Source organism: Vulpes lagopus, chromosome 6, assembly GCF_018345385.1.
Source record: "Vulpes lagopus strain Blue_001 chromosome 6, ASM1834538v1, whole genome shotgun sequence".
Lineage (NCBI taxonomy): Eukaryota > Metazoa > Chordata > Mammalia > Carnivora > Canidae > Vulpes > Vulpes lagopus.
In genome coordinates this window covers 97,248,366-97,272,889 of record NC_054829.1, presented here as the reverse complement: position 1 = coordinate 97,272,889, position 24,524 = coordinate 97,248,366, and the positions used below count along the sequence as shown (strand labels likewise).

The following is a 24,524-nucleotide window of genomic DNA, read 5'->3' as shown; positions in this document are numbered from 1 at the left end:
TACCCAATGATGGCAAGCGATGGATTATCTCATGTCTCAGCACCACCACAAAGGGAAGTGCTGGATTAGACCTATCTTGTAAATACGGTTTCATACTTAGCCTTTCCATTGAACTCAAGTTATACAAACAGGAATTTATCGACCCATTCCTGAGGGAATCATTGGTCTTATTGTGGGAAAAAGTGGATTGACGATGAAGGGGTTCAAGTTTTTCCTGGGGTCAAAGATGAGGATTATAGGGGTGAGTTTAGAGATATGATGACATCTAATAGACACATTGCATTCGCTGCTGGCCAATCAATTGCCCAATTATTACTCCTCCTTTATATCCCAGGATTACAAGATAAGGAACGACTAGGAGGATTTGGCAGTACAGGTGCTCCTCGTGTACATTGGGCAGGAGAGATAACAGAGGAACAGCCTGTGCTTTCCCTGTCATTAAATGGTAAATGTTTTAATGGACTTCTCTAAGTGGATGCTGATGTAACTGTAATAGCCCGTCATGAGCGGCCAGCATCTTGGCCTTTAAAATCGCCCTCTACATCCCTTGCAGGATTGGGAACCCCCAGATGGATAGGACAAAGCTCTAGCATTGTCACTTGGAAAGGCCCAGAAGGGCCCTCAGGAAAGTCATTCCCTATATGGCTCCTATTCCTATGCCCCAACATATGGGGCAGAGATATTATAAAGCACATGAAGGTTACCATTGCCACTAAACCTAAGGGTATTTAGATAATGGAACAAATGGGCCATAAAGAAGGACAAGTGTTAGGAAGATATGGGCAGAGAATCAAAGCACCCGTCACCTACTCCTCACAGATTGGAAGACATGAGTTAGGTTATGAGCAAAACTTTTAACTGTGACCACTGCTGAAGTATCCTCAGGTCATGCCATCTCTCTAACATGGCTATATGGGTGGCACAGTAGCCTATAACTAGGGAAAAATTACAACATTTACAGGAGCTTGTTAAGCAACAATTGGAGGTGGGACATATTGAGCCTTCTCATAGTCCTTGGAACACCCCTCTCTTTGTAATCCCTAAAAAATCTGGAAAAATGGAATTTGATTCAAGACTTAAGAATGATTAACAAAGTCATGCAACCTATGGGAGCTTTACAGCCTGGACTCTCGTCACCTTCTGTAATATCTCTTGCTTGCCTTTTAATAATCATTGATTTAAAAGATTGCTTTTTTACTATTCCATTGGCTACTCAAGATAAAGAAAAATTTACTTTCTCTGTCCCTTCCATCAATAACATTGAACTAATGCAGATACCAATGGAAAGTCCTTCCAAAGGGCATGGCTAATAGTCCTACTATACGTCAATATTATGTGGCTTTTGCTTTATGCCGACCCCAAGAAACCTTCCCCAAAGCCTATATTATCCATTATATTTATGATATACTACTGGCCTCAGCCACACAATCAGACCTTGACGCCCTTCCCTTTTCTTAGACATTAAATGTCTAATTGAATGTAATTTACAAGTAGCCCCTGGAAAAAATGCAACAGACCCCTCATTTCCAATATTTGGGCTACCTTATGGATAAATCTACCATAAGGCCACAAAAAGTTTCTGTCAAAAAAACAAACCTCCAAACTTTAAAAGACTTCCAACAACTGCTGAGAGACATCAATTGGATTTGCCCTTTATTGGACATCTCTATGCATGCCCTATCACATTTGTTCAACTATAAGGTGATCCTGCCCTTAAATCTCCTCGTCAACTGAGCCCTCAAGCCAAAAAGGAATTGGAAACTATACAGCTAGCCATTAATCACTTGCAAGCTCACAAAGTTAATTCACAATTTCCTATAAAATTATAACTCATTTTTTAATTTTTTTTAAATTTTATTTATTTATGATGGTCACACACACAGAGAGAGAGAGAGAGGCAGAGACATAGGCAGAGGGAGAAGCAGGCTCCATGCACCGGGAGCCTGACGTGGGATTCGATCCCGGGTCTCCAGGATCACGCCCCGAGCCAAAGGCAGGCACTAAACTGCTGCACCACCCAGGGATCCCTAATTATAACTCATTTGATCAGATATATCCCCCACTGGGGTGCTCACAGTTTACAACTGACCTAGTTGTCTAGTTGTCCCTAGAATGGATCCATTTATCTAATCAGGAATCTCCATCCTTAACCCCATATCTGACTCTATTTTGCAAAACAATTACCAAGGGGTGTTCTAGATGTGTACAATTATTAGGAAAAGAACCTGATCAAATAATGTTACATTATTTGTAAAATTTTTGCTCACTTTTGCTCTACATGGGGAATCACCCACATATTTGGTATTCCCTATAACCCACGAGGCCAAGCTATCGTGAAATGCATGAATGCCACTCTTAAGACACAATTAAAAAGACAAAAAGGGGGAATAGGAGACAGTTATCCCCCACAAACATTACTACACCTTTCCCTTATTACCCTCAATTTTTTCTCTTTTTCCAATGATGGCTACTCTGCTGCAGAGCACCATACAAGGCTCTCATCAACATCATGCCATGGAGAGGCCCTGGTTAGATGGAGATACCCAGAAATAGGCCAATGGAAAGAACCCGATCCCCTTATAACATGGGAGAGAGATTACACCTGTGTAAAAGAGGGTAATAAAACTTGCATTTGGGTTCCAAGTTGCTGGGTGAATGAAACCTTACCATGGAGATGGAGGAGGTGATGCAAGGGATGAAGAGACTCATAATATTAAAACGACTGGTAGCCAAATGGCTCCCCATCAACATGACAGAACTCTGGCAAGAATTCCCCCACTTTGCCCCTATTAGCACAGGTGTTAGACACTGTCACCAAAAGGACTAATAGACTTATTGGGTGGTTCATAGCCAGTATTATATTCCTTGTGGGCATCATTGCATCGGCCTCCATGGCCTCTGTGGCTTTACATCAAACAATCCAGACCACCCATTATCTAAAATAATTTCAGAAAAAAATAAACAAAATAAAATAACATAAAATAAAATAATTTCAGGCCAATTATACGGAAGTATGGAAAACCCAGATTCAAATAAACCAAGAAATAATTGGAGAGGTGCAACACTTAAAGATACTATTATTTGGACGGGAGAACAATTACAGGATTTGCGATGGTCTCATGGACAGAAATGACATTTTAACACCCAATATTGTGTAAGCCAAGTCCCTTGTAATGAGTCCCAGCATGGGGCAGCCCCGGTGGCGCGGTTTAGCGCCGCCTGCAGCCCAGAGCGTGATCTGGAGACCCTGGATCGAGTCCCGCATCGGGCTCTCTGCATGGAGCCTGCTTCTCCCTCTGCCTGTGTCTCTGCCTCTCTCTCTCTCTGCATCTCTATGAATAAATAAATAAAATATTTTAAAAAAATGAGTCCCAGCATGAATGGAATAAAAAAAAGTGTCATCTACTGGTACTAGATCCTTTACATAATGCTTCCTTGGATATTCTAAAATTGCAAGCTCAGGTTCTTGCTATGGCTCATGCCTCAGTTCCTGAAATACAAGGATCTGATGTCCTGGAACAAGAGGCTGAAGGCATAGCCTCACTTAATCCTTTTAAATACTTTAAAATACACATTTTCTCCTTCTTGCATCTATAATTTTGTTGTTTTATGTCTCCTGTTTTATACCGTCCGTCAAACTGGAATGAGGCATCTAAGCCAACAAGAAATACTGGTCCCGAAGCTAGTCATGCTTACTTTACTTCAAAAAACAAAAGGGAGAATATGTGGGGAACCAGCTGTGGAGCCTCTCTGAGAACTGAATCTCATAGTCCTTGGCACACCAGGGATATGGGAGGTCCTGAGTTGCCACACTGACTCTTGACCACATCGTTCTCCAGATACAGCTCCTCCACTCCCCACTCCTTGAGTCAATAGCCTATTCTTTTACCCTTTGAAGTAAACATTTTTCTCTGCTTCCCAAAGTTAATTATTTCTATAGCCAATCTGTTAGCTCTCTTAACAAAAACTGGAGGAGACAAAGCCTTGGAGTCCAAATTCAAGTCATTCTGAGTCCGAGTCTGAGTCTCGGTCCTTCTGTCTCCCAGATTAAAATTTAGTGAGACTTCAGGTCTTTCCTCATATCATCGCCTCTGACTATCCTGGCTCTGTGGCATATATATAATATGATCTTTAAAAAAATAAAATTTATATATGTAGAAAAAAGTTCTAAAATATTTATAATGATTAATAGGTAGTGTGATTATAAGAATTCTTATTTTTTTCTTTATGCTTCCTATATTGCCTAAATTTTCTAAAATGAGCACATATTATTTATAATAAGAAAAAATATTACTTTAATAAAGAGACATGGTAAATATCTTGTCTAAACATCAACTATATTGAAGATGATGGTTTAGGAAGGGGATGAAATATAAAAGAACAATTCCATAGTAAACATTTCATTTCCAATCCCCTGAAGTTGAAGAGCTAACCATAGCTGAGAATTAAATCTATGATTATTGCAGGGGTAGCAGAGCTCCAGAGGAGACTGAATTTTCAAGCTCAGTGAATCTGTTCTGCCAAAGTCAGGAACCTGGTTGGGAATACTTAATGGTCAAGAAGAAGTGTTCTTTTCTGACTTTAAAAAGAGTCAGAAAAGGAACAACCAAAATTATGGAGAGAAACAAAAGAGAATTGAATCAAGAAATTGAAGAAAGAGTGTCAAGGAGCTGTGACCAGTAGCACTGAACCATCAAGATGACTACTGAAAATGGCCATTGGCTTTAGTGAAATGGAAATCATGAATGAAATTCAAAACGGATACTTCAATGGATTGCTAGGGTTATAAAACAGGGTGGCATATGTGAAAGAATGAGAGGAAGGTAAGAAAAAGTGAGTGTATAGCATCTTATCTTAAATGATATGACTTTGGTTTATTGATATCTTTGCAGTCACTGCCAAACACCCCCTGAAATACTGTAGAAACTTCCTGAAGCTATGCAGTCCAAATTACTCAAATTATAAAAATCAAATTATACATTGGCATCCTCTTACTCAAATTAAAAAGTTAAAATTATCCAAATATAAAAATCCACCCACAAATTGGCCAAATTGCAAAGTCCCAGTTATATGCAGGACAATTAAAATTTCTCAAAGCCAAAAAGCAAAAGCCCAAATTAATAGTATTTGGCTTATAACTCTTAACCTTCAATTCAGAGAGCCACATAAACATCCATCTTGACTGCCAGTAGTAGCTGGAAAAAGATGTAGGAAAATGGAAAGTTCGTTTCTGTTTTTCTTCTTAATGGGAGAGGGAGGACTATGTTAAGAAGATGACAAGTTGGCCTGTGGGCGGAAGGTGTGACTTTTGGTCTCAGTGTTGTGAGATAGAGCCCCAAATTGGGTGCGGAGATTACTTAAAAATAAAATCTTTTATTTTTTAAAAAAAGCTGACAAGTTGCACTGACACAAGAAATCAGTAACAATGAGTTTCCTAAGCAGAGACAGGTGATAGGGAAGGACAATATGAGTAGAGATGCAGTTACATGGCCACATAATACACACATTAGGCATCCAAGGAAGTTCTTTTCTGATAACTTCATTTTAAGTCGTTTAATCAATACTTACTGAGTTCCTAATATGTATCAGGCACCATTCCAGACACTTGGAATAGAAGAAAAATATTGAGATTCAAGGTCCCCATTCTCATAGAAACTGTATCCTAGAGTAGGGAGTAAGACATTAAACACCAACAAATTTGGGAAATATATCAGAAGCAGAGCTAGTGGAACTTGTTAATGAACTGGGTATAGAAAGGGGAGAGTTTTGCCTGAAGCAACTGGGTGAATTTTCAGTGTACTGTAAGTTCATTTCCTGAGGGAAGGGGGGATGGAGAAAGATGGAGGTGATGATGGTCAGATATCTGACACAGGTGTTGAAAGACTGACATTTATTTCAGGAAATTGGACAACAAGTTGGCTAGGAAAATGATGTATTGCCAAGTACTACCAAGACTTCATTTTGTCTTGACAATACAGAATTTACAATGGAGCCAATCTGCCCTGTGATTTTCCCCAGCCACCTTCAGCTGCTCAGGGGCATCAACATGGCCGTGATAACACCTACCAAATTGTTCTACAGCTCCACAACTTGAGCTAGGTTACTTTGGTCCAGGAGTGAGCACCTCACCCAAGCTGAACAAGGAGACATTTTTGGACTTAAGATGATAGACAGATCTGAAGTCTCTTGTTATAGTTGTTAGATTTAAGAATTAAGTGGACTTTTTGTGGCCATATTTACCACTATATGGCAAAAAGCAAGACAGTGGTGAGAAAAGGTAATCATTGTGCGGAAAGACACCATCATCATAATCATCATCATTGATAATATGTATATATAGGCCATGCTATGTACTAGGAATGGTTCTAAACAATTGTCATTTGTTAACTTAATGCTGATAACAAACCTATGAGATAGGAGCTACTATAATCACCCTCACTTCATAGATGGGGAAGCTGAAGTACAGAGATGTTGGATTTCTTGCCTTATGTCCCTGCATGTAAGAGATGGAATTAAGATCGAATTCAGGTCTTAGTGCTAGCATCCACTTTGCTGCATTGCCTCACATTAGAAAGAGGGAAAATCCTACTGAGGTTGAATTGATTTGAGTTTCTCTTCCCAATTGCATTCCTACCCTTGACCTTGTTTGGTTGTTCATTCCCTTCATAATTTCTGTTAACATTTTCCCCCTTTTCCATAAGCTTATTCATGTTAGGCTTCAGTAACTTGGAAAGAAAAGAGCTCTAATACAAAAATTGGATCCCAGAAGGGAAATGGTACATTGATATCTCAGAACTGTGGATACTCACAGTGGAGTGGAGGCGACTGGGAAGCAATAAAGATTCCAATTCTTGATTTGGAAGATAGATTTTGTAGAAAAGCCATTAAATGGGCAATTATCACTGGTCATCTTGGATTCAGACCACATGCTCACTAAAGCTCTAAATTTAGGCAACTTGGAAAAAAATTTTCTTAATGTTTTAGCCATTAGCAAGATGCTATGGGAGAGACAAGCCCAAACTGGACCTCCTGAACAAGATCATTCACATCAGCACATTCATTCATTTCGAGTCACAATCTTCTCAGGCAATATTGAACATCACATCATCCAAGCATTGCTGAATAGGGACAATGTGTAGGTTCCAAGAGTAGTCCATTGGGGCAGAAATCTTCCTGACCAGGGTATTGTAGAGCAAGGTTATTTAAGGATAGAGAAGAATGAGGGATCCCTGGGTGGCGCAGCGGTTTGGCGCCTGCCTTTGGCCCGGGGCGCGATCCTGGAGACCCGGGATCGAATCCCACATCGGGCTCCCGGTGCATGGAGCCTGCTTCTCCCTCTGCCTGTGTCTCTGCCTCTCTCTCTCTCTCTCTCTCTGTATGACTATCATAAATAAATAAAAATTTAAAAAAAAAATTTAAAAGGATAGAGAAGAATGAACAATCCTAAATTCCTTCAATCCCATCCAAGCACCTCTGTTCTTGTACTATCTTGCCCGTAAAGGTGACCCTTCCCTATATAAAGCATAGTCACCTGACATGCCTCCCAAGAGCATTCTCCTGGCCAGGTTTCAGAGCAAAGAAGCTGAGCCTCACCCGAGCTCAGTTTCTGGTCCGAGTCTTTTTTTTTTTTTTTAATATTTTTTTTTTTAATTTTTATTTATTTATGATAGTCACAGAGAGAGAGAGAGAGGCAGAGATACAGGCAGAGGGAGAAGCAGGCTCCATGCACCGGGAGCCTGACGTGGGATTCGATCCCGGGTCTCCAGGATCGCGCCCTGGGCCAAAGGCAGGCGCCAAACCGCTGCGCCACCCAGGGATCCCCTGGTCCGAGTCTTATAGCAAGAGTTTCACAATATCCTCAGAGGAATGGTTAGTCCCTAGGCTTTATGATAAGATAGAAGCAGTGTTAGGGCCAGGGCCCTGAGAGGATTTATTAATTATTAGCAGATATAAAACACTTCAAATGAAACTTATAAACAACTAACTAGAGGGCTAAGAGAGTTCTGTTGCCAGAAAAACTCCAAACCTCAAGAGCTACTAATTACTGAAGCTTGCCCCAAATTACTCTCTCCTTATAGTAACTGTGAACTGTGAAGATAATATGTTCTCAGGAGAGAAATTGCTTCATTGGCCTCCTCCAAGGAAGCTCTGGACAAATAATGTCTAGGAGATGTGAATTAGGGGCAGCCTGAGTAGCCAACCAAAGAACTCACAGTCTTATTCTGCCAATTAATAACTCGTACCTTGATGTTTTCTGGTCTATTATTTGCCATGGGATCATTATCCAGCAGAAGCCAGAATATCAAGGGTATGGCCAGAGTTATAAACTTTTAACAACCTCCCATAATGAATTCTTACACATTCTGATGTAGAGAAACACTGCAGTAAGCAAATATTAAAAGGTAGCCTGAGGTCATCATCATCCTTATCATTATCAGGAATCGCGTCATCATCATCATTATTAGCATTACCCAAAGTCCACATCATGCAGTTTCACTTTTCTTTGATTAAGCTCAAACTCTCATTTTGAATATGCTACCCATTACTTTATTTTATATAAATTCTTTCTTCCAGATGCAGTTCAAGTCTCACTTAAATAAAACTCTCTAATCATTCACAATGACCTCATATTGCTTTTAGCACTTATCATCTTTGTTACTGTCTTCTCAGCTTTTTCTTAGTACTTTGTATCATTATTTGTGCTTTTCCCATCTTTTTTGACTCCCAGAGACCCTGTGTTGTACTTTCATTGCCTGGATCTAAGGATATGTTTCATGTAACTGACATTCACATTGTTAACTAATTAGTAGATGATCTTCCTCTTAGTTTCTATCACTTGATTCACAGTTTAATAATCCTTTCATTGCCTTCTCACTCTCACTCATTGTTACCTTTTATTTTTTTTAAGATTTTATTTATTTATTCATGAGAGACACAGAGAGAGAGAGAGACAAGGCAGAGGGAGAAGCAGGCTCCATGCAGGAAGCCCGATGTGGGACTCGATCCCAGGACCCCAGGATCACACCCTGAGCCAAAGGCAGATACTCAACTGCTGAGCCACCCAGGTGTCCCTCATTGTTACCTTTTACGCTCTCCTTATTCAGCATCGTTATTTTAACCTACTCCCTCCCCAATCACTCTCTCACATTCCTTCACCTTTACATATTTACCAACCACTTCCACCTGTCTGGTTTTCCCTTGTTGGTGTGTGATTATGTAATTACTTTTAATAACTTTCGAAATGCAAACATTATAAATAATCTGTGTGGTTTGCCCAGGAGCAGTCAAGGAAGCGCAGTCCTCTCAGCTATACCTTTAAAGCACCAAGGGAAGAAAACTCACCATGGACACATCAGACAAAGTAAGTGCTACTTTTTAAATAGATCTATATCATTTCCATTACTTGTCCAAAAAGTGTACACTGAAACAAAATTAAGACACTATTTTCTCCCATCAGATTAGTAAAGATTTCTAATAATACCTAATGTTTTCCCACCTGCAGAAACTCAAACATCACTGCTGGGAAAATAGCTTACTAGACACTTCTTGGGTGATAGTTTGACAACATTGTATCAAATATCTTAAAAATATGCCTATCATTTGACTCAGAAATTTAATTTAAGGAAATATTTATTTTTTAAAAGATTTTATTTATTTATTCATGAGAAACACAGAAAGAAGACAGAGACATAGGCAGAGGGAGAAGCAGGCTCCTCTCAGGGATCCCGATGTGGGACTCAGTCCCGGAACCCCAAGGTCATGCCCTGAGCCAAAGGCAGACCCTCAACCGCACAACCACCCAGGTGTCCCATAGGTTGTTTTTGTATACATGTTAACTATAGCATTGTTTTTAAGAGTGTAACACTGGAGGGGCACCTGAGTGGCTCAGTTGGTTAAGCCTCTGATTTGATTTCAGCTCAGCTCTTGATTTGGGATTGTGGGATAGAGCCCCATGTTGGGCTCTGCATTCCTCATGGAGCTTGCTTGTCCCTCTCCCTCTACTCTTCCCAACATTTATACTCTCTCTCATTCTCTCTCTCTCTCTCTCTGTCTCAAAAAATAAAAAGTATAACACTAGAAGCGAGATGTGTCAAATATTAGGAAACTGGTTAAATAAATATTATAGTAAATAAAACCCTACGTGATCATTTTAAATTACCTAGAAAGCACTTATAAAGCAAAGTGCAAGAGTAGACTGTAAAACAGTATTCTTAGTATGATTACACAAACACATATAGGATATCAATTGGAAAGACCCTAAAATGTTATAAATAGTAATAGCTGGGTGCCAACCTTGCAGTTTTTCCTCTGTACCCTTGTCTGAATTTTCCAAGTTTTTTTGCCTTGTGTGTATCATTTTGAAATTACAGAAGCTTTTTCATAAAGTATAAATTTTTACTTGAGTTTGGTAGGTAAAAGCAGAATTATTTCATCCTGAAAGAAATAATGTTTTTCTTTTCTTTTTTTAAGACTTATTTATATATTTTAAGAGGGGGTAGTGTGGGCAGGAGGGGCAGAGAGAAAGAATCTTTCTAGCCGACTCCCAGCTGAGCAAGAAGCCAGATTCGGGGCTCAATCTCACAACCCATGAGATCATGACCTGAGCCAAAACCAAGAGGCAGACACTTGAGCTAACCAGGCACCCCAGAAGTAATTTTTTTGTATTATTTTATTTGAATTTCTTTCCTTGGCATTTGTCCTTTTTCTTTGTAGCATAAGACATATATTAGCTCCTGTAGTAGTATCTAAATTTCTTGGAGACATAACAGATTTAGTCAGCTTAGTATATCTTACAATTACTAGTGCAGTAAACTTGCAAATGGAACATACATAAAATTATAAAGGATACTAATCCCACCAGATATTAAGATATATAAAAAAAATTAAAGTATTCAAATCATCAAGATGCTGCTGCAAGAACTGTCAAGAAGATAAATGGGACAATAGAAACAGCTTCCAAAGAGAAACTTGTAAATATAAGAACTTATATAGTAAAGGGGCTAATTTAAGCAGAAATTAGAGAAACAATCAAGAGTTCGTACTAGGACAATCATTTAGATTCTATAATTGCACATCATACAAAAAAATAATTTTAAGAGTAAAGGATTTAGAAAGCAAACTATAAAAATCTAGAAAGAAGATAAGAAATATTTAGTCTCTACAGGGAGAGAATTTCCAAAGTATAAAAATGGAATAAATAACAAGGAGAAGATACTTCGAGTAACCAAAATTTTAAAATGTGTGTGCACATGAATGCATGCAACTTCATAAAAATTAAGGTTCAAATGTCAACCAGGGAAAATGATGCACAACAAGCTGACAGACAATAGCTCACTCCTTTTATGTGTAAAGGGGTCAAATGAATAATAAGAAAAATGCCAAGATGCCAGTAGATACTTACATTACCTATATGACCAAACACTCCACAAAACAGGAAAATATATATGACTACATAAGACAGAGAATATACTCAACATCATTAGCATTCAAAAAATGATAGTGAAAAGAAATAGCTAGCTTTTTGTACCTATTGGATACTTTGCTTTTAATGACTACCGTCAATGCTGATGAGAGTGGAATAAATAATGTTTACAGATATTCTTTTACATTTCTAGGAATTGTGCCAAATTATTCAACATTTCTGTAAACAGCTTGGGAAATCAATTTAGCCCTAATAATGTCTTTATCTTTTCCAAAGTAATCATTACTTAAGGAAACCAAGCAAGTCAAAATTATGAACAAAGTTGGTTATCACAATATACTTTAGAATAGTTAAAACAATGAAAATGATGACATGTCTAGATAGTTACAAAGCAAATTGGGACACATTCACAGGATGAAATATAAAGTAGCCATTTAAAATTCTGATTACAAAGCATTTGAAGTCATGAGAAGTGCTCGTTTTGGCAGTACATATACTGAAGTCATGAGAAAATGCTTACTGACAAGTAAATGGTAAATGCTCAATATATGGTGATGGTTACTAGAAAAAAGCTGAATACAAAATTGCTTATAAACACGATCTCAACTATATCAAAATTCTTCTAAGAGACCGGAAGGAGATATGCTAAAATTTCAACAGGTTGTATCTGAAATTACAATGATTTTTCTTCTGTTTCTTTTTGACTTTCGCATTTTTACTAATTATAACAAATAAGTGTCATTTGTATGATAGGAATAAAAGTTAAATTTTTTCACTAAATGATATCATTTTAATATCATTGTGTCCACAGACAATTACATGCCGGGCAGCCATTGCCTGGGCAGCAAATTCTACTCTTTCAATTGAGGAAGTACAAGTTGAGCCACCAAAGGCTGGGGAAGTGCGTATTAAGGTAAATTTAAGTTTTTTAACTTTTACCTATGAAGGTAAATGTAAGGAACTCCTGTTCTGTTTCATATATATATTATATATTATTATTATATATTATATATAACTTATATATAATATGTATAAAATTTGCATTTGCGGTCTGTCCACTTTTCTTTGTAAAAGAGGAAATTGTAAAACTAGTATAAATGAATAGAGGTAATGAAAATTTAAGATATTCTTCATACTTGTAAAGTAGTGGTAGTTCACTCATCCACATAATCCTTTTGCCAGTATTGAAATTTTTACTTAAATTATATAATATCATAGGCCTATATACCTCACAATGTGACCTAGAAGGTGTTTTAAGTGGTAACTTTTTTTCATTTTTGAGGGAAAGAAGACAAGAAGTGCATTTCCTCCTACTTCTATGACACAAAGTTGATGTCAACAAAGGAATATGCAGTGACTAACAAACTAATTTTCCATCTCTGTTGTTTTGGGCTCATACATTATAATAATCTCGGAGTTTGTCTGAAAAAGTTCACTGTGCGGTAAAATTTCAATTTCTAGGAATGAGCATCTAGGACTCCATAATAGTATCCAAAGCAACTGAGAAGAGTTAACAATTATTGAACAGAACTTATATCAGGCATGGGAAAAGGCTCCTTGCCACTCATATCACCTCTCAGTCAAACTTTACCAAATCATTAAATACCCAATTTTAAGAGTATTATTGTTTTAAATCTTATTAAATATTAAATTCATCTATCTTCTAATTTGAGACTTAGGAAACTCAACTCTTGATTTAATGAACACAACAGATAGTGAAAGCCACATGCTTCTAGTCCATACCATATCTAATCAAAGTAGAGGGTATAGGAGGATGGTTATAGGAAAAAAGAAATGAAGGGAATTGTAAAGATGACAGAGGGAAAGGGAGTGAAGGGAAGTAGGAAAGTAGAAAAAGACAGGCAGTGAAAGACAAAACAGGAGAAAATGGGAAGTAACATTAAATATATTATCAGCTCCATGTCCAGTGTTACGCTAAAGATTTGATTGTAAAAAATAAAACGAAAGGTGATAAGAACGTACACAGAGAAAGGAATTAGTTAACTGACTGCTATTCAGAAGCTATATTTTTCTATTTATCAGCCATCCAAACAGCTTTTAATTAGTATTTATTTTGTACTGGGTCACCATCTGCAGAAATGTTTCCTAGTTAATTAGCCAATATGCTCTGTTCTTACACCTATACGCTCCTTCGCTACAAAGGCTAAACCCCAAATAATTAATCCACAATTCACCAAGGTAGAAGTTGCAGCAGCAAGAACCTGAGCAACACCACACTGAACCCTGGACAAAATCAAGCTAACGGACTGGATCTGTTCATAAGCACAGACAGTTCCATCTCCACTTACTGCTAGAGACAACCTCCCAAAAATAATTGCATATTCTTATCTGATATATAGAACAAACCTAATAAGGAGATTCCAGACTGCTGCATACCTAAAACAACATTTTTAGCCTTTGATAGCATCTTGAAGCCATTTTATTTTTTTTTATTTTTATTTTTTAAAGATTTTATTTATTTATTCGAGACACACAGAGAGAGAGAGAGGCAGAGACACAGGCAGAGGGAGAAGCAGGCTCCCCGCAGGGAGCCCGACGTGGGACTCGATCCCGAGTCTCCAGGATCAGGCCCTGGGCTAAGGGCAGGCGCTACACCGCTGAGCCACCCAGGCTGCCCTTGAAGCCGTTTTAGTAGGAGCCCAAAGCACAGCATATTTGTCATGAGCATATCTACTTAGCGATTAGCCACAATCCTATGCCACAGTTGATCCCAGTGTCCCAGTTATAAACTCGGCCGCTCCCATTACACTTACTGGAAAAGTAGTCGGTATGCTCGGGCACATGCTTTTGTGTTTGTATTGCAGGCGGAGCAGTTATTTAGGGACCATGGTATATGAAATGCTTCATTTTTATGATCAATGTAGTTGGGTCAGGCCTATTAACAGACAAGAAAACTCAGGCCGTTAACTAAGTTTTAAAATGTCTCAATGTCGGGCAGCCCAGGTGGCTCAACGGTTTAGCACCGCCTTCAGTCCAGGGCGTGATCTTTAAAACAAACAAAAACAAAAACAAAAAAACTTCTCAATGTCAACTAAATTTTACAGTGGTTAATTTTAACTGAAACTCACTTTTATGTTATTAATTTATTTTTTTAAGATTTTATTTATTTATTCATGAGAGACAGAGAGAGGCAGAGACATAGGCAGAGGGAAAAGCAAGCTCCACGCAAGGAACCCGATGTGGCACTTGATTTCAGACCCTGGGATCATCATGCCCTGAGCCAAAGGCAGATGCTCAACTGCTAAGCCACCCAGGCCCTCCAATTTAATATTATTAATTTAAAGAATATTTTCAACATACAAGTTTAAAATGCTAAAAACAGATTTCCCCAGAGCACAGGAAAAACATTCCACAATATGGGCCTAAAATTCTTTGTTTCTCAATGGTGGTGCTATTGATAATGTGGGCAAAAAGTCCTTCATTGTATGCAATTATCCCTCATATTTCAAAACTATTTGATGACCTATATATACAGAATAGATTTCAAAAAACAAAAATTTATTTCCAGACCTGAACATGTGCCATATGACTTTGGACAAGTCATTCTCAATCTTTGAATCTCCCTTTCCTCATCTCTAAATTAGAAACAATAAGACCTGTCCTGATTCCTCTTAGGATTGGTATAGGGATAAAATGACATAATTCATGTAAAAAAAATTTAATAATCAATCTCAGATTTAAAAAAGAAAGAAAGAAAATTTCCAAACCAATTGATCTTTTGTCACTTAATTCCTATGCAGCTGGCATCTACAGGGATCTGTGGTACTGATGATCATGCAATAAAAGGATTACTCTCAGCAGTCTTTCCTTTCATCCCAGGCCATGAAGGAGCTGGGATTGTGGAGAGTATTGGCAAAGGAGTGACCTCAGTGAAACCAGGTAAGAAGTGGGGCCATAAGACCCTGCTTACAAACAGCCTCCCAAAGAACAACTTTGCACAGAGGATGAACTTAAAATGTATTAACATATTTACAGGAAAAAATTGGTTTGCCTCTAGACTCTTCTAACTAATCATTTATCATTATATTAATTGTATCCAGGGGATCCCTGGGTGGCGCAGTGGTTTGGCGCCTGCCTTTGGCCCAGGGCGCGATCCTGGAGACCCGGGATCGAATCCCATATCAGGCTCCCGGTGCATGGAGCCTGCTTCTCCCTCCGCCTGTGTCTCTGCCTCTCTCTCTCTCTCTCTCTCTGTGACTATCATAAATAATAAAAAAATAAATAAATAATAATTGTATCCAGTGATTCCAAGACTCACACAGTTTCCCTGCTGTCTTCTCCAGCAATCCAAAGGGCCAGTCGCTGAGCCAAGTATATATATCTATAGCTAAATGAGTATTGAGATATGACCAGTGGAATTCTAAATGATTGAAAAATATTGAGATTGTTTCTTACATATATTTGTACCCCTCACATGCTTAGCATAGTACCTATCTCAGGATTAGAATGCATTAGAATGTTTGACAAATGAATGTTCTAATCAACTGGAATACAGAATTTGACTTTTCATTGACAGGATGATAATGATATATTTCAAAGAATCAAAGAAAGCAAGTATATGTTCTTTCCCAGACTATCAAAAAAGATCTTGACATAGCTATTCTTAGCATGACTGAAATGAATAGAATGAATAAGAGCAATCACACAGATTAAGATACTACAGACCTCACAGCTTGGAGCCAGGCACACCAAGAGATTTAAGAAAGTGCATAGTCAGGACACTTGTGAAGCTCTTACTGGGGAATTGATTTAGCAAAAAATTATGGAATGTCTACCATGCATCTGACACTAGGCACACAGGAGGACAAAGGTAAAAAGCATAATCTCTATGTGTCTAATAACATAATGCAAACAGGTGGAATATATGCTCTAACTCCTCTTTAGCTAGAAAAAAATCCATTGAAAGTTTTGTGGAAAACAATGAACATTTGGAGGGGAAAGGATAAAAGACCAAAAGTTCTCCTGAATTTGAGATCCAGGATCTTTGGAATTTTTAAGAGCCAATGAAGACAACATGTGCCTTATATAAACTTGTAGAGATTTTAATGCCATCTAAACTCTGCACGAGGCCAAAGGAGAGAGAGCTATTTCTTTGTTAGGAAAATTTGTAGGGGCCATCCAGAACAATGTTGTAGACCTCTGACCAGGCCTTTCTAAGTCTGTGATGACTGTGTTAATTAATTTTCTTTAAAAAAAAATTTTTCTTTTTAGACCCCATCCAGCCTGTCACCCTAGAGCCCAGGTGTGCTAACTAATGACTGGATCCAAATATAATCAACATCGTGTCCAGAACTCTGCGACCTAAAACTACCCTCTGCATTAAGTGCTCCCTCTGCAAAGGGAGAGTGATCCCTTTTATTCTCTGGAATTAGCATATCTAGGAACTAAGCCCCACTAAAGAAAATATATCAGAGGCTGCTATGAGTCAGTGTGCCATCATGGGCAAAAAGACTCAATGAAAAGTGTTCTCTTATTACCTGATTGGACCACTCTAGGCAGGTGACTACACTGTGGGGCTTAAATCCTTCAAATGAAAAACAAAAGGGTTAAGCTAGATAACATCTTTAAGATTCATTCTTAGTTTCATTCTATTTCCAGAGCAGGGGGAAAGCAGACCTACAACTATCTACCCTATAAGAAATATTCCCAAATATCCATTATTTGCCCAAAAGAATAATGTCATTTCTAAAACCAGGTTATATAGTTTCTCCTTCCAAACAGTAATGGGCAACACAGGAAACAACAGGTGTCAGCAAGGATTCAGAGAAAGGGGAACCCTCTTGCACTGTTGGTGGGAATGCAAACTGACACAACCATTCTGGAAAACACTACAGAGGTTCCTCAAAAAACTAAAAATAGAACTACTCTATGATCCAACAACTGTGCACAACTAGATATTTACCCAAAGAATACAAAAATACTAATTCAAAGAGACACATGGACCCCAACGTTTACAGCAGCATTATCAACAATAGCCAATGTATGGAAACAGCCCAAGTGTCCATCAAATGGATAAAGAAGAAGTGATATATATATAATGGAATATTAGTCATAAGAATGATAAAATCTTGCAAGATGCCATCAAAATGGCAAGATTTCACTTACACGGATCGAGCTAGAGAGTATTCTGCTACACAAAATAAATCAGTCAGAGTAAGAGAAATATCATGTGATTTAAATTATATGTGGAATTTAAAAATCTAAGCAAACAAGCAAAAAAAATACCTGAGAGGAAGGCAAACCAAGAAACAGACTCTCAACTATAGTAAACAAACTGATGTTTACCAGAAGGGGGGTGGGGGATTGGGGTAATAGATGATGGGTATTAAGGAGGGCACTTGGAAGTGCTGAATCACTATACCGTATACTTCAAACTAATATAACACTGGATGCTAACTAATTGGAATTTAAATAAAAACTTAAAAAGAAAACAGCAATGGCCAATGTTATCCTGGCTGCTATAACCTGCCTGCAAGTTCTTAAGCCATCCAATGAAACTTTTATAAACATATTATTGTATTTCTGTTCCAATAATGTTTTAAACTAATGCTTGTATTATTTTTTTTTATATAGGAGATAAAGTCCTCACACTTATTATTCCACAGTGTAGAGAATGCAGTTCCTGCTTGCATCCCAAGGGAAACTTCTGTGAGAAGCAAGAGTTAGTAATTTACCCTATTATTCTTTTATCAAATTGCTGATATTGTATAAGTACAGACCTGTAACTAAAGGTACTCGCTTCTGTCTTTACAAATCCCTGTGTCTATGCTGCTGCCTCTACCTGTGTCTATGCCACCACGGAACAGTGTTCTACCTTCTTCTGGATTAATGCTGGATGGGACTAGCAGATTTACTTGCAAAGGAAAAAAGATTTATCACTCTTTCCGCACAAGCACGTTCACTGAATATACTGTTGTTTCTGAGATTGCAGTGGCAAAAATTGATGATGCTGCTCCTATGGATAAAGTCTGTCTCATAAGTTGTGAGGTGCCTACAGGTTATGGGGCTGCTGTGCACTCAGCCAAGGTGAGGAAGGTACCTGTGTGTTAGTGTCTGTCATAGTGATTTGCCTGGAAAACATCAAAACTAAGCCAATCAGTCTAAACGTTCAACTGTTACTTATAGAGCCGAAAGTTTCAACTGTTGTTTTTGTTTGTTTGCTTGTTTTCTTAATTACATATGTGCCCAGGTTTGATTCCTAATATAAACATTCCTTGTGAATTTGTAGGTCACTCATGGTTCCACCTGCGTGGTCTTTGGACTTGGTGGAATCGGTTCAGCCATTGTCATGGGCTGTAAAGCATCTGGTGCTTCTAGAATCATTGGGGTTGATATCAATGAGGAGAAGTTTCCCCGGGCAAGAGCATTAGGGGTCACTGATTGTCTCAACCCTCAAAAACTCAAGAAGCCTGTCCAGCAGGTGGTCATGGAAATGACAGGAGTTGGTGCTGACTTTGCCTTTGAGGCTATTGGACTCAGTGATACCATGGTATGTGGACTTGGGGCACGGTGATTATATGCTTAAGGCGGAAGGAAGTATGTGTTAAATATCCTCACCTAGATTGGTATAAACTCTCCTGAACACATGTTTTAGACTTGAAGACCCCAGCTATAAGAACAGAACATAAATTCACTCTAAAACATTTATTTAAAAATAAAAGCAGGGGATCCCTAGGTGGATCAGTAGTTTAGCGCCTGCCTTTGGCCCAGGGCATGGTCCTGGAATCCCAGGATCAAGTCCCACATCAGGCTCCCTGCATGGAGCCTGCTTCTCCCTCTGCCTGTGTCTCTGCCTCTCTTGCTCTCTCTGTGTCTCTCATGAATAAATAAGTGAAATCTTTAAAAAAATGAAAATAAAAGCAATTTATACTTAAAAATATATTATTACAGTACACAAAGTTTAAAGATTCAAAAGGCCATAATACCAGTATTCCCTTTTCTTTATTCCTAGCTCTGCATATTTGCTTTTATATTTAAGCATAAACATTATCTAATTCACATGATAATTATGGGTCCTCTATTAGAACCATTCTTCATTCAAAAAATGAATTCCTATGCACCAATGTGTTATGTTCTAGGGATAGAAGAGTGAATAAAATAGGCACCATATTCTTGGGTCTTACAATTTAGAGGACAAAATGTAAACATTTAATATGTCTCAGTGTGTACCTAATGTACTTGATTGAAAAATAAAGGAAGAAAATGTAGTGATATAGGAAAGAGAAAATAAGGCAAAAAAGAAGAAAGGAGAAAGACAACAGGGTTATGAACCAGAAAAGGAAGTAAAATAAATAGATATAGCGAAGCACACTGTATACCCCTACAAAAGTGAATTAAAAAAAATAAAGCTTCTAGGCAGCCCGGGTGGCTCAGTGGTTTAGCACCGCCTTCAGCCTTCAGCATGATCCTGGAGACCCAGGATCGAGTCCCGCATCCGGCTCCCTGCATGGAGCCTGCCTCTCCTTCTGCCTGTCTCTGACTGTATCTCTGCCTCTGTGTGTGTGTGTGTGTGTGTCATGAATAAATAAACAAAACCTTGAAAAAAAATAAAACTTCACACACACAATATGTATATAATTGTTTTGTTTTAATACAAATGAGTCAGACCGAGAACCATAGCAAGTGAGAAAGTCCAGATAAAAGGCAACAGGTAATTTCATTTAACAAGTATATGGTCCTTACTACATGCCAGACAGTGTTCTAAATGTTCTAAGAATGATAAATCACTTAATCTTCATAACAGTTCTATGATAGTATCATTCTTTTTACAAATGAAGAAACTGAGGCATAAAAAGGTTAGGTGACTTACCTAAGGTCACACAGCTAGCACAGTCTGTGCTCCTTGCCACTAAGCTGGTTCTCTAGTGAGGTCCTGTTACTGGCAACCCTGGAGGCAGCATCTGGCCCAGAAGAGGTTCAGATCTAGCAACACGATTCCTTCCACCTCTGGTGGTGGTTGTTACTTATGTGTGGGAAAGTGCTTATGGTCGTTATTGTCTTTATCAGCTTGCTGCTTGGGATTCCTGCCACCGGAGCTATGGTGTTTGTCTGATTGTTGGAGTAGCTCCGTTAAACTCAAAGCTTTCCCTGGACGCCCCGATGATTGTCTCTGGCCGGACGATGAAGGGTGTATGTCTAGGAGGTAGGTCAGTGAATAGGAGGGACTGGCTGGTTTCTCTCATGAAATCCCTTCTAACTTGGTAAGACGCAGACCAAAATTCCTCTCCTTGAGGAAACAGAGCTATAATGGTAGAAAAAAACTTATCCAATGAGTTGGAAAATTTTGCAGATTTTGTAAGTCAATTTCAGTTAATTTAGTTAAATAGTTTTTTTTTTAAGTTCAAATACAATTTTTATCCCCTGCAAAGTATTTTTTGGGCTTTCCCGGTGTTCCAAATAATTCAGTCGACTTCAGTTCCATGCTGGTGGGTTTGTTGTTGTGCTCTTTTAGCAGCAAAACTTCTTAGGTAGTTATAGGACACCATATATATATATATATATGTAAGATTACATAAAAGTATGTAACACCAACCTAGTGTTTTGATGCTGGCTTTTATCTTTCTAGAAGGGCCCTTGTTTATGAACAATATTGACCAACAGCTTTAGTCAATTAATATTCTCATCTGCCCCCATTTCTCTGATAGTAAATTCCCAGTGCCATCTCCATGTGTGTGAATACACAGAGGAGGAAATGTTTATGCAATAGTAAGCCCAGGAGGTGAGCTAGAGACTGCTAGTTTAAAAGGATCATTTTCAACTCAGTAACATGTGAATATTGACCCAACTTTTCTCCAAAGGAATTCTAGGTAACAGAACTTCTATAGAAGCCACACTTAGCAATAGTAGTCAATGGCTTCTGATGTATAAATGATTTATTTTCCATGTTCAGTGTCAAATTTTCAGAAGAAAATCTCCCTGATTTTTTTTTTCTTTCGGTTGGTTTGGCACTTCTCAAATGTTATTACAAAGGCCTTTTTGTTTTGCAGATTATAAAACCAGAGACTGTATTCACCACCTAGTGACTGATTACCTGCAAAATAAAATTAATATAGATCTATTAGTAACCCATCAGTTGCCTTTTGACCAACTCCACAAAGCTTTCAAGTTGTACCATGCTGGAAAAACGTGAGTGCTCTATTTGATGATCTCCTATACCCTGAATTCACAGTGCAAGTGACTCCTCAAACATTTCCAAGTGGTTTTGTGAGAAAGAGATGGCTACTTGGATCCTCAATACTTTTCACATGCTCTACCTTATTCCCTACTGTCAATATCTTTCACATGTTCTATCTTACTGTCACCAGGATAAGGTTTTACCTGTAGGCCACTCTTTAGGAAAGATCCACATCAACCTATTTTTTAAAAAATGTTAAAGATTTCGATATAATGCTAATAATGACTCCACATTACATTGGTTAATTATGGTTTTTTTTCTGGTTAGAGAAATGATCTAGAATGAATGAGTTGACATTACTGGAGTAACTACTGCAAGGAATCTTAGAGGCAGAGGTTTAGCCTCCATCTAAAGCACAAATCCTTTTACATATTTCTGACAAATGGTCACTCTGCTTCAGCCAGCAGGGATGGAGTGATCACTCATGCGCCCCTTTATTCATTCAATGTCTGTTTAGTGATAGTGCAATATTTGTCAGGACTGTCCTAAGTGCCAGAGACACAGTTGACAACTAGCAGCGATAAGTAAATGAGGAATTACTCCTGTGATGAATGATTCGATTTTCTCATTCTAATTCGAAGCACATCTCCCTTTCATATTCTCTTCCCCAACTCTACCTACATTTTCTGCTTGTTAAGTGATTTTTTTTTCAATTTTAACTAGGTCTTTAAATTTTACCCCACTATAACACTTTCTTGGTTTTGACCTAGCATGTCAGCACATCTAAGTCAGGAATGAAGAATCAAGAAAACTCATCTGAAATTTTATAAACAGATTATGAAAAATGCAAGGAGGGGATCTAGCAGGCAGCAGACACACTGCAAAAGAAAAGGAATACCCCAAAAATGCATTTTTTTTCTTTCTTAATTGGACACAGTGCTAGATTCTGAGGCTCACAGAAGCTGATCAGAAGCTGTAACAGAGGGTTTGGATGTCACGTAGCCTGAAGCTGTAACAGAGGGTTTGGATGTCACGTAGCCTGAAGGAACAGGGTTCAATCCTGAGTCCTTCCTTTCTGATGTTGGATCCTGACGATCCTGCTTTCACCGTATCAGGTGGTGATATTAATGATGATTCCAATCAGATGATCAGGTGATATTTCATATAAGTGAACTAAGTTCACTTCTGAAGGAGGAGTCAGGAGGGGGAACAAGTGAGAAGGTAGGCAATGCAACCTCATATGATACTGTGCAAAACTGTTTTGCTGAAATAACTGTTTCCTAAGCAATTCAATCATTTTATTATTTCACTTTTATGTTTCAGCATCCGCTGTATTCTGCTGTTCTGAGATCCCAGATGATAAAAGGTGCAAGGACATCCTTGGGGATTTCATTCTTTCCTGTATCACCTCTCTGATTGTTCCAGAATAGAGGAAGAGTATCAAAGATGAAAATGTAGTATAATTTGTGACCCAGGATCGGATCCCACGTTGGGCTCCCTACATGGAGCCTACTCCTCCCTCTGCCTGTGTCTCTACTTCTCTCTCTCTCTCTCTCTATCTCTCATGAATAAATAAATAAAATCTTTTAAATAAATAAATAAATAAATAAATAAATAAATAAATTTAAATAATAAAGAAAAATGATTTAAGAACGTGGACTCTATTATTTTATTACCTAGATGTTAGTATTTGCTGTGTCACCCATTTAATGTTGGGCTAATTAATTAGTCTCTCTGTTATCTTCTGTGAAATGAAGAAAATATTTCCTAAGACACAGGGCTGCAATGAGGATTATATGATGCATAGGAAGTACTTAGCACAGTGACTGGCATTTAGTAAATAATCAAGTGTACTCTGGTGACTTATTTAGGTAGGGACCATGTCATATTATTCTTTGAACTTCTAACATCTATCATGTATATAACATATAAGGCTATCATATATTACTATAAATCTTATATTAGTGGTATAAATAAATCGCTATGAGGGAAGCAAAAAGAATACAATCTGTTAGTACAAGAGCTCCAGAAACTGAGTAGAGAGTGAAAAGATACACTAAACTCATTTTGGGCTGTGAAGGAAACAAGGAGTAGGGGGTAGAGAATGGAGGAAATAGGAAGTCAAGGATTATTTCTCTTGAATTTAAAAATGAAAAGATCTGAGGCTTGATGTCTTAGGAGCTCTGTTTCTAAAATGTGGCCCTGCTAAGTATATATGGATATAGATATGGATATGGATAGGGGACCCATGACCGCCCAGGTATTCTTCCCAAATTCATAGGCCAGTAGACCATAAGCTAGATTCAGCCCACTAACTCCCATTGCTTACCTCTCATTATTGGAATCATGGAGAACTACAGAGATTGAATGGAGGTAGAAAGAAAACAGCACATATGACTTTGATCAGACTTGCATCCTCTCTCTCCTTGTCAGTTCACCATATCTACAACAAGACTGTGAAGTGTTGTTATTTTATTGGTTTTAGCAACTGGGCCATAAACTGCCTATCTAATATATAACAAAACTATTTTTCCATTTTTTATTTTTTAAAAAGATTTTATTCATTTATTCATGAGAGACACACACACACACAGAGAGAGAGAGAGAGAGAGAGGGGGGCATAAACAGGCAGAGGGCAGGCCCCATGCAAGGAGCCCGACCTGGGACTCTATTCCGGGACTCCAGGATTACGCCCTGGGCTGAGGCAGGCACCAAACCACTGAGCCACCCAGGGATCCCCTTTTCCATTCTTTAAATCTCTGTGGAAAGAAAAATGAGAGAGCAAGTAGAAAGGAGATTTTTATCTTCTACTTTACTTCTTATATATTATGTCAAATTTTAGAATAAACATGTATAAGTAATATATAGATACGTGTATATATAAATGATGGCAACATAAAAGATGAGTACATGGGAGTTCCAAGGAAGATAGTGGAGTATGAAGACCCTACATTCACCTCTTCCCAC

At 38.2% G+C, this 24,524-nt stretch overlaps 1 protein-coding gene across 1 annotated transcript; it reads left to right on the top strand.

Moving 5' to 3' along the window:
* The first annotated feature begins 9,255 nt into the window (after positions 1-9,255).
* Positions 9,256-23,147, top strand: LOC121493660 (alcohol dehydrogenase 1-like). Its single transcript, XM_041759748.1, has 9 exons — positions 9,256-9,361; positions 12,234-12,335; positions 15,184-15,322; positions 18,017-18,104; positions 18,250-18,469; positions 18,672-18,932; positions 20,450-20,585; positions 21,430-21,568; positions 22,881-23,147. Exons 1-9 carry the CDS (start codon positions 9,344-9,346, stop codon positions 22,903-22,905), a joined length of 1,128 nt encoding a protein of 375 aa, XP_041615682.1. The 5' UTR covers positions 9,256-9,343; the 3' UTR covers positions 22,906-23,147.
* Positions 23,148-24,524: the final 1,377 nt, after the last annotated feature.

Excerpts from the sequence above, each read along its gene's own strand:
- LOC121493660 (XM_041759748.1), top strand. Across the intron at positions 15,323-18,016 it reads AGTGACCTCAGTGAAACCAG|GAGATAAAGTCCTCACACTT; the intron begins GTAAGAAGTGGG and ends TTTTTTATATAG. Across the intron at positions 18,933-20,449 it reads TTGGACTCAGTGATACCATG|CTTGCTGCTTGGGATTCCTG; the intron begins GTATGTGGACTT and ends TGTCTTTATCAG.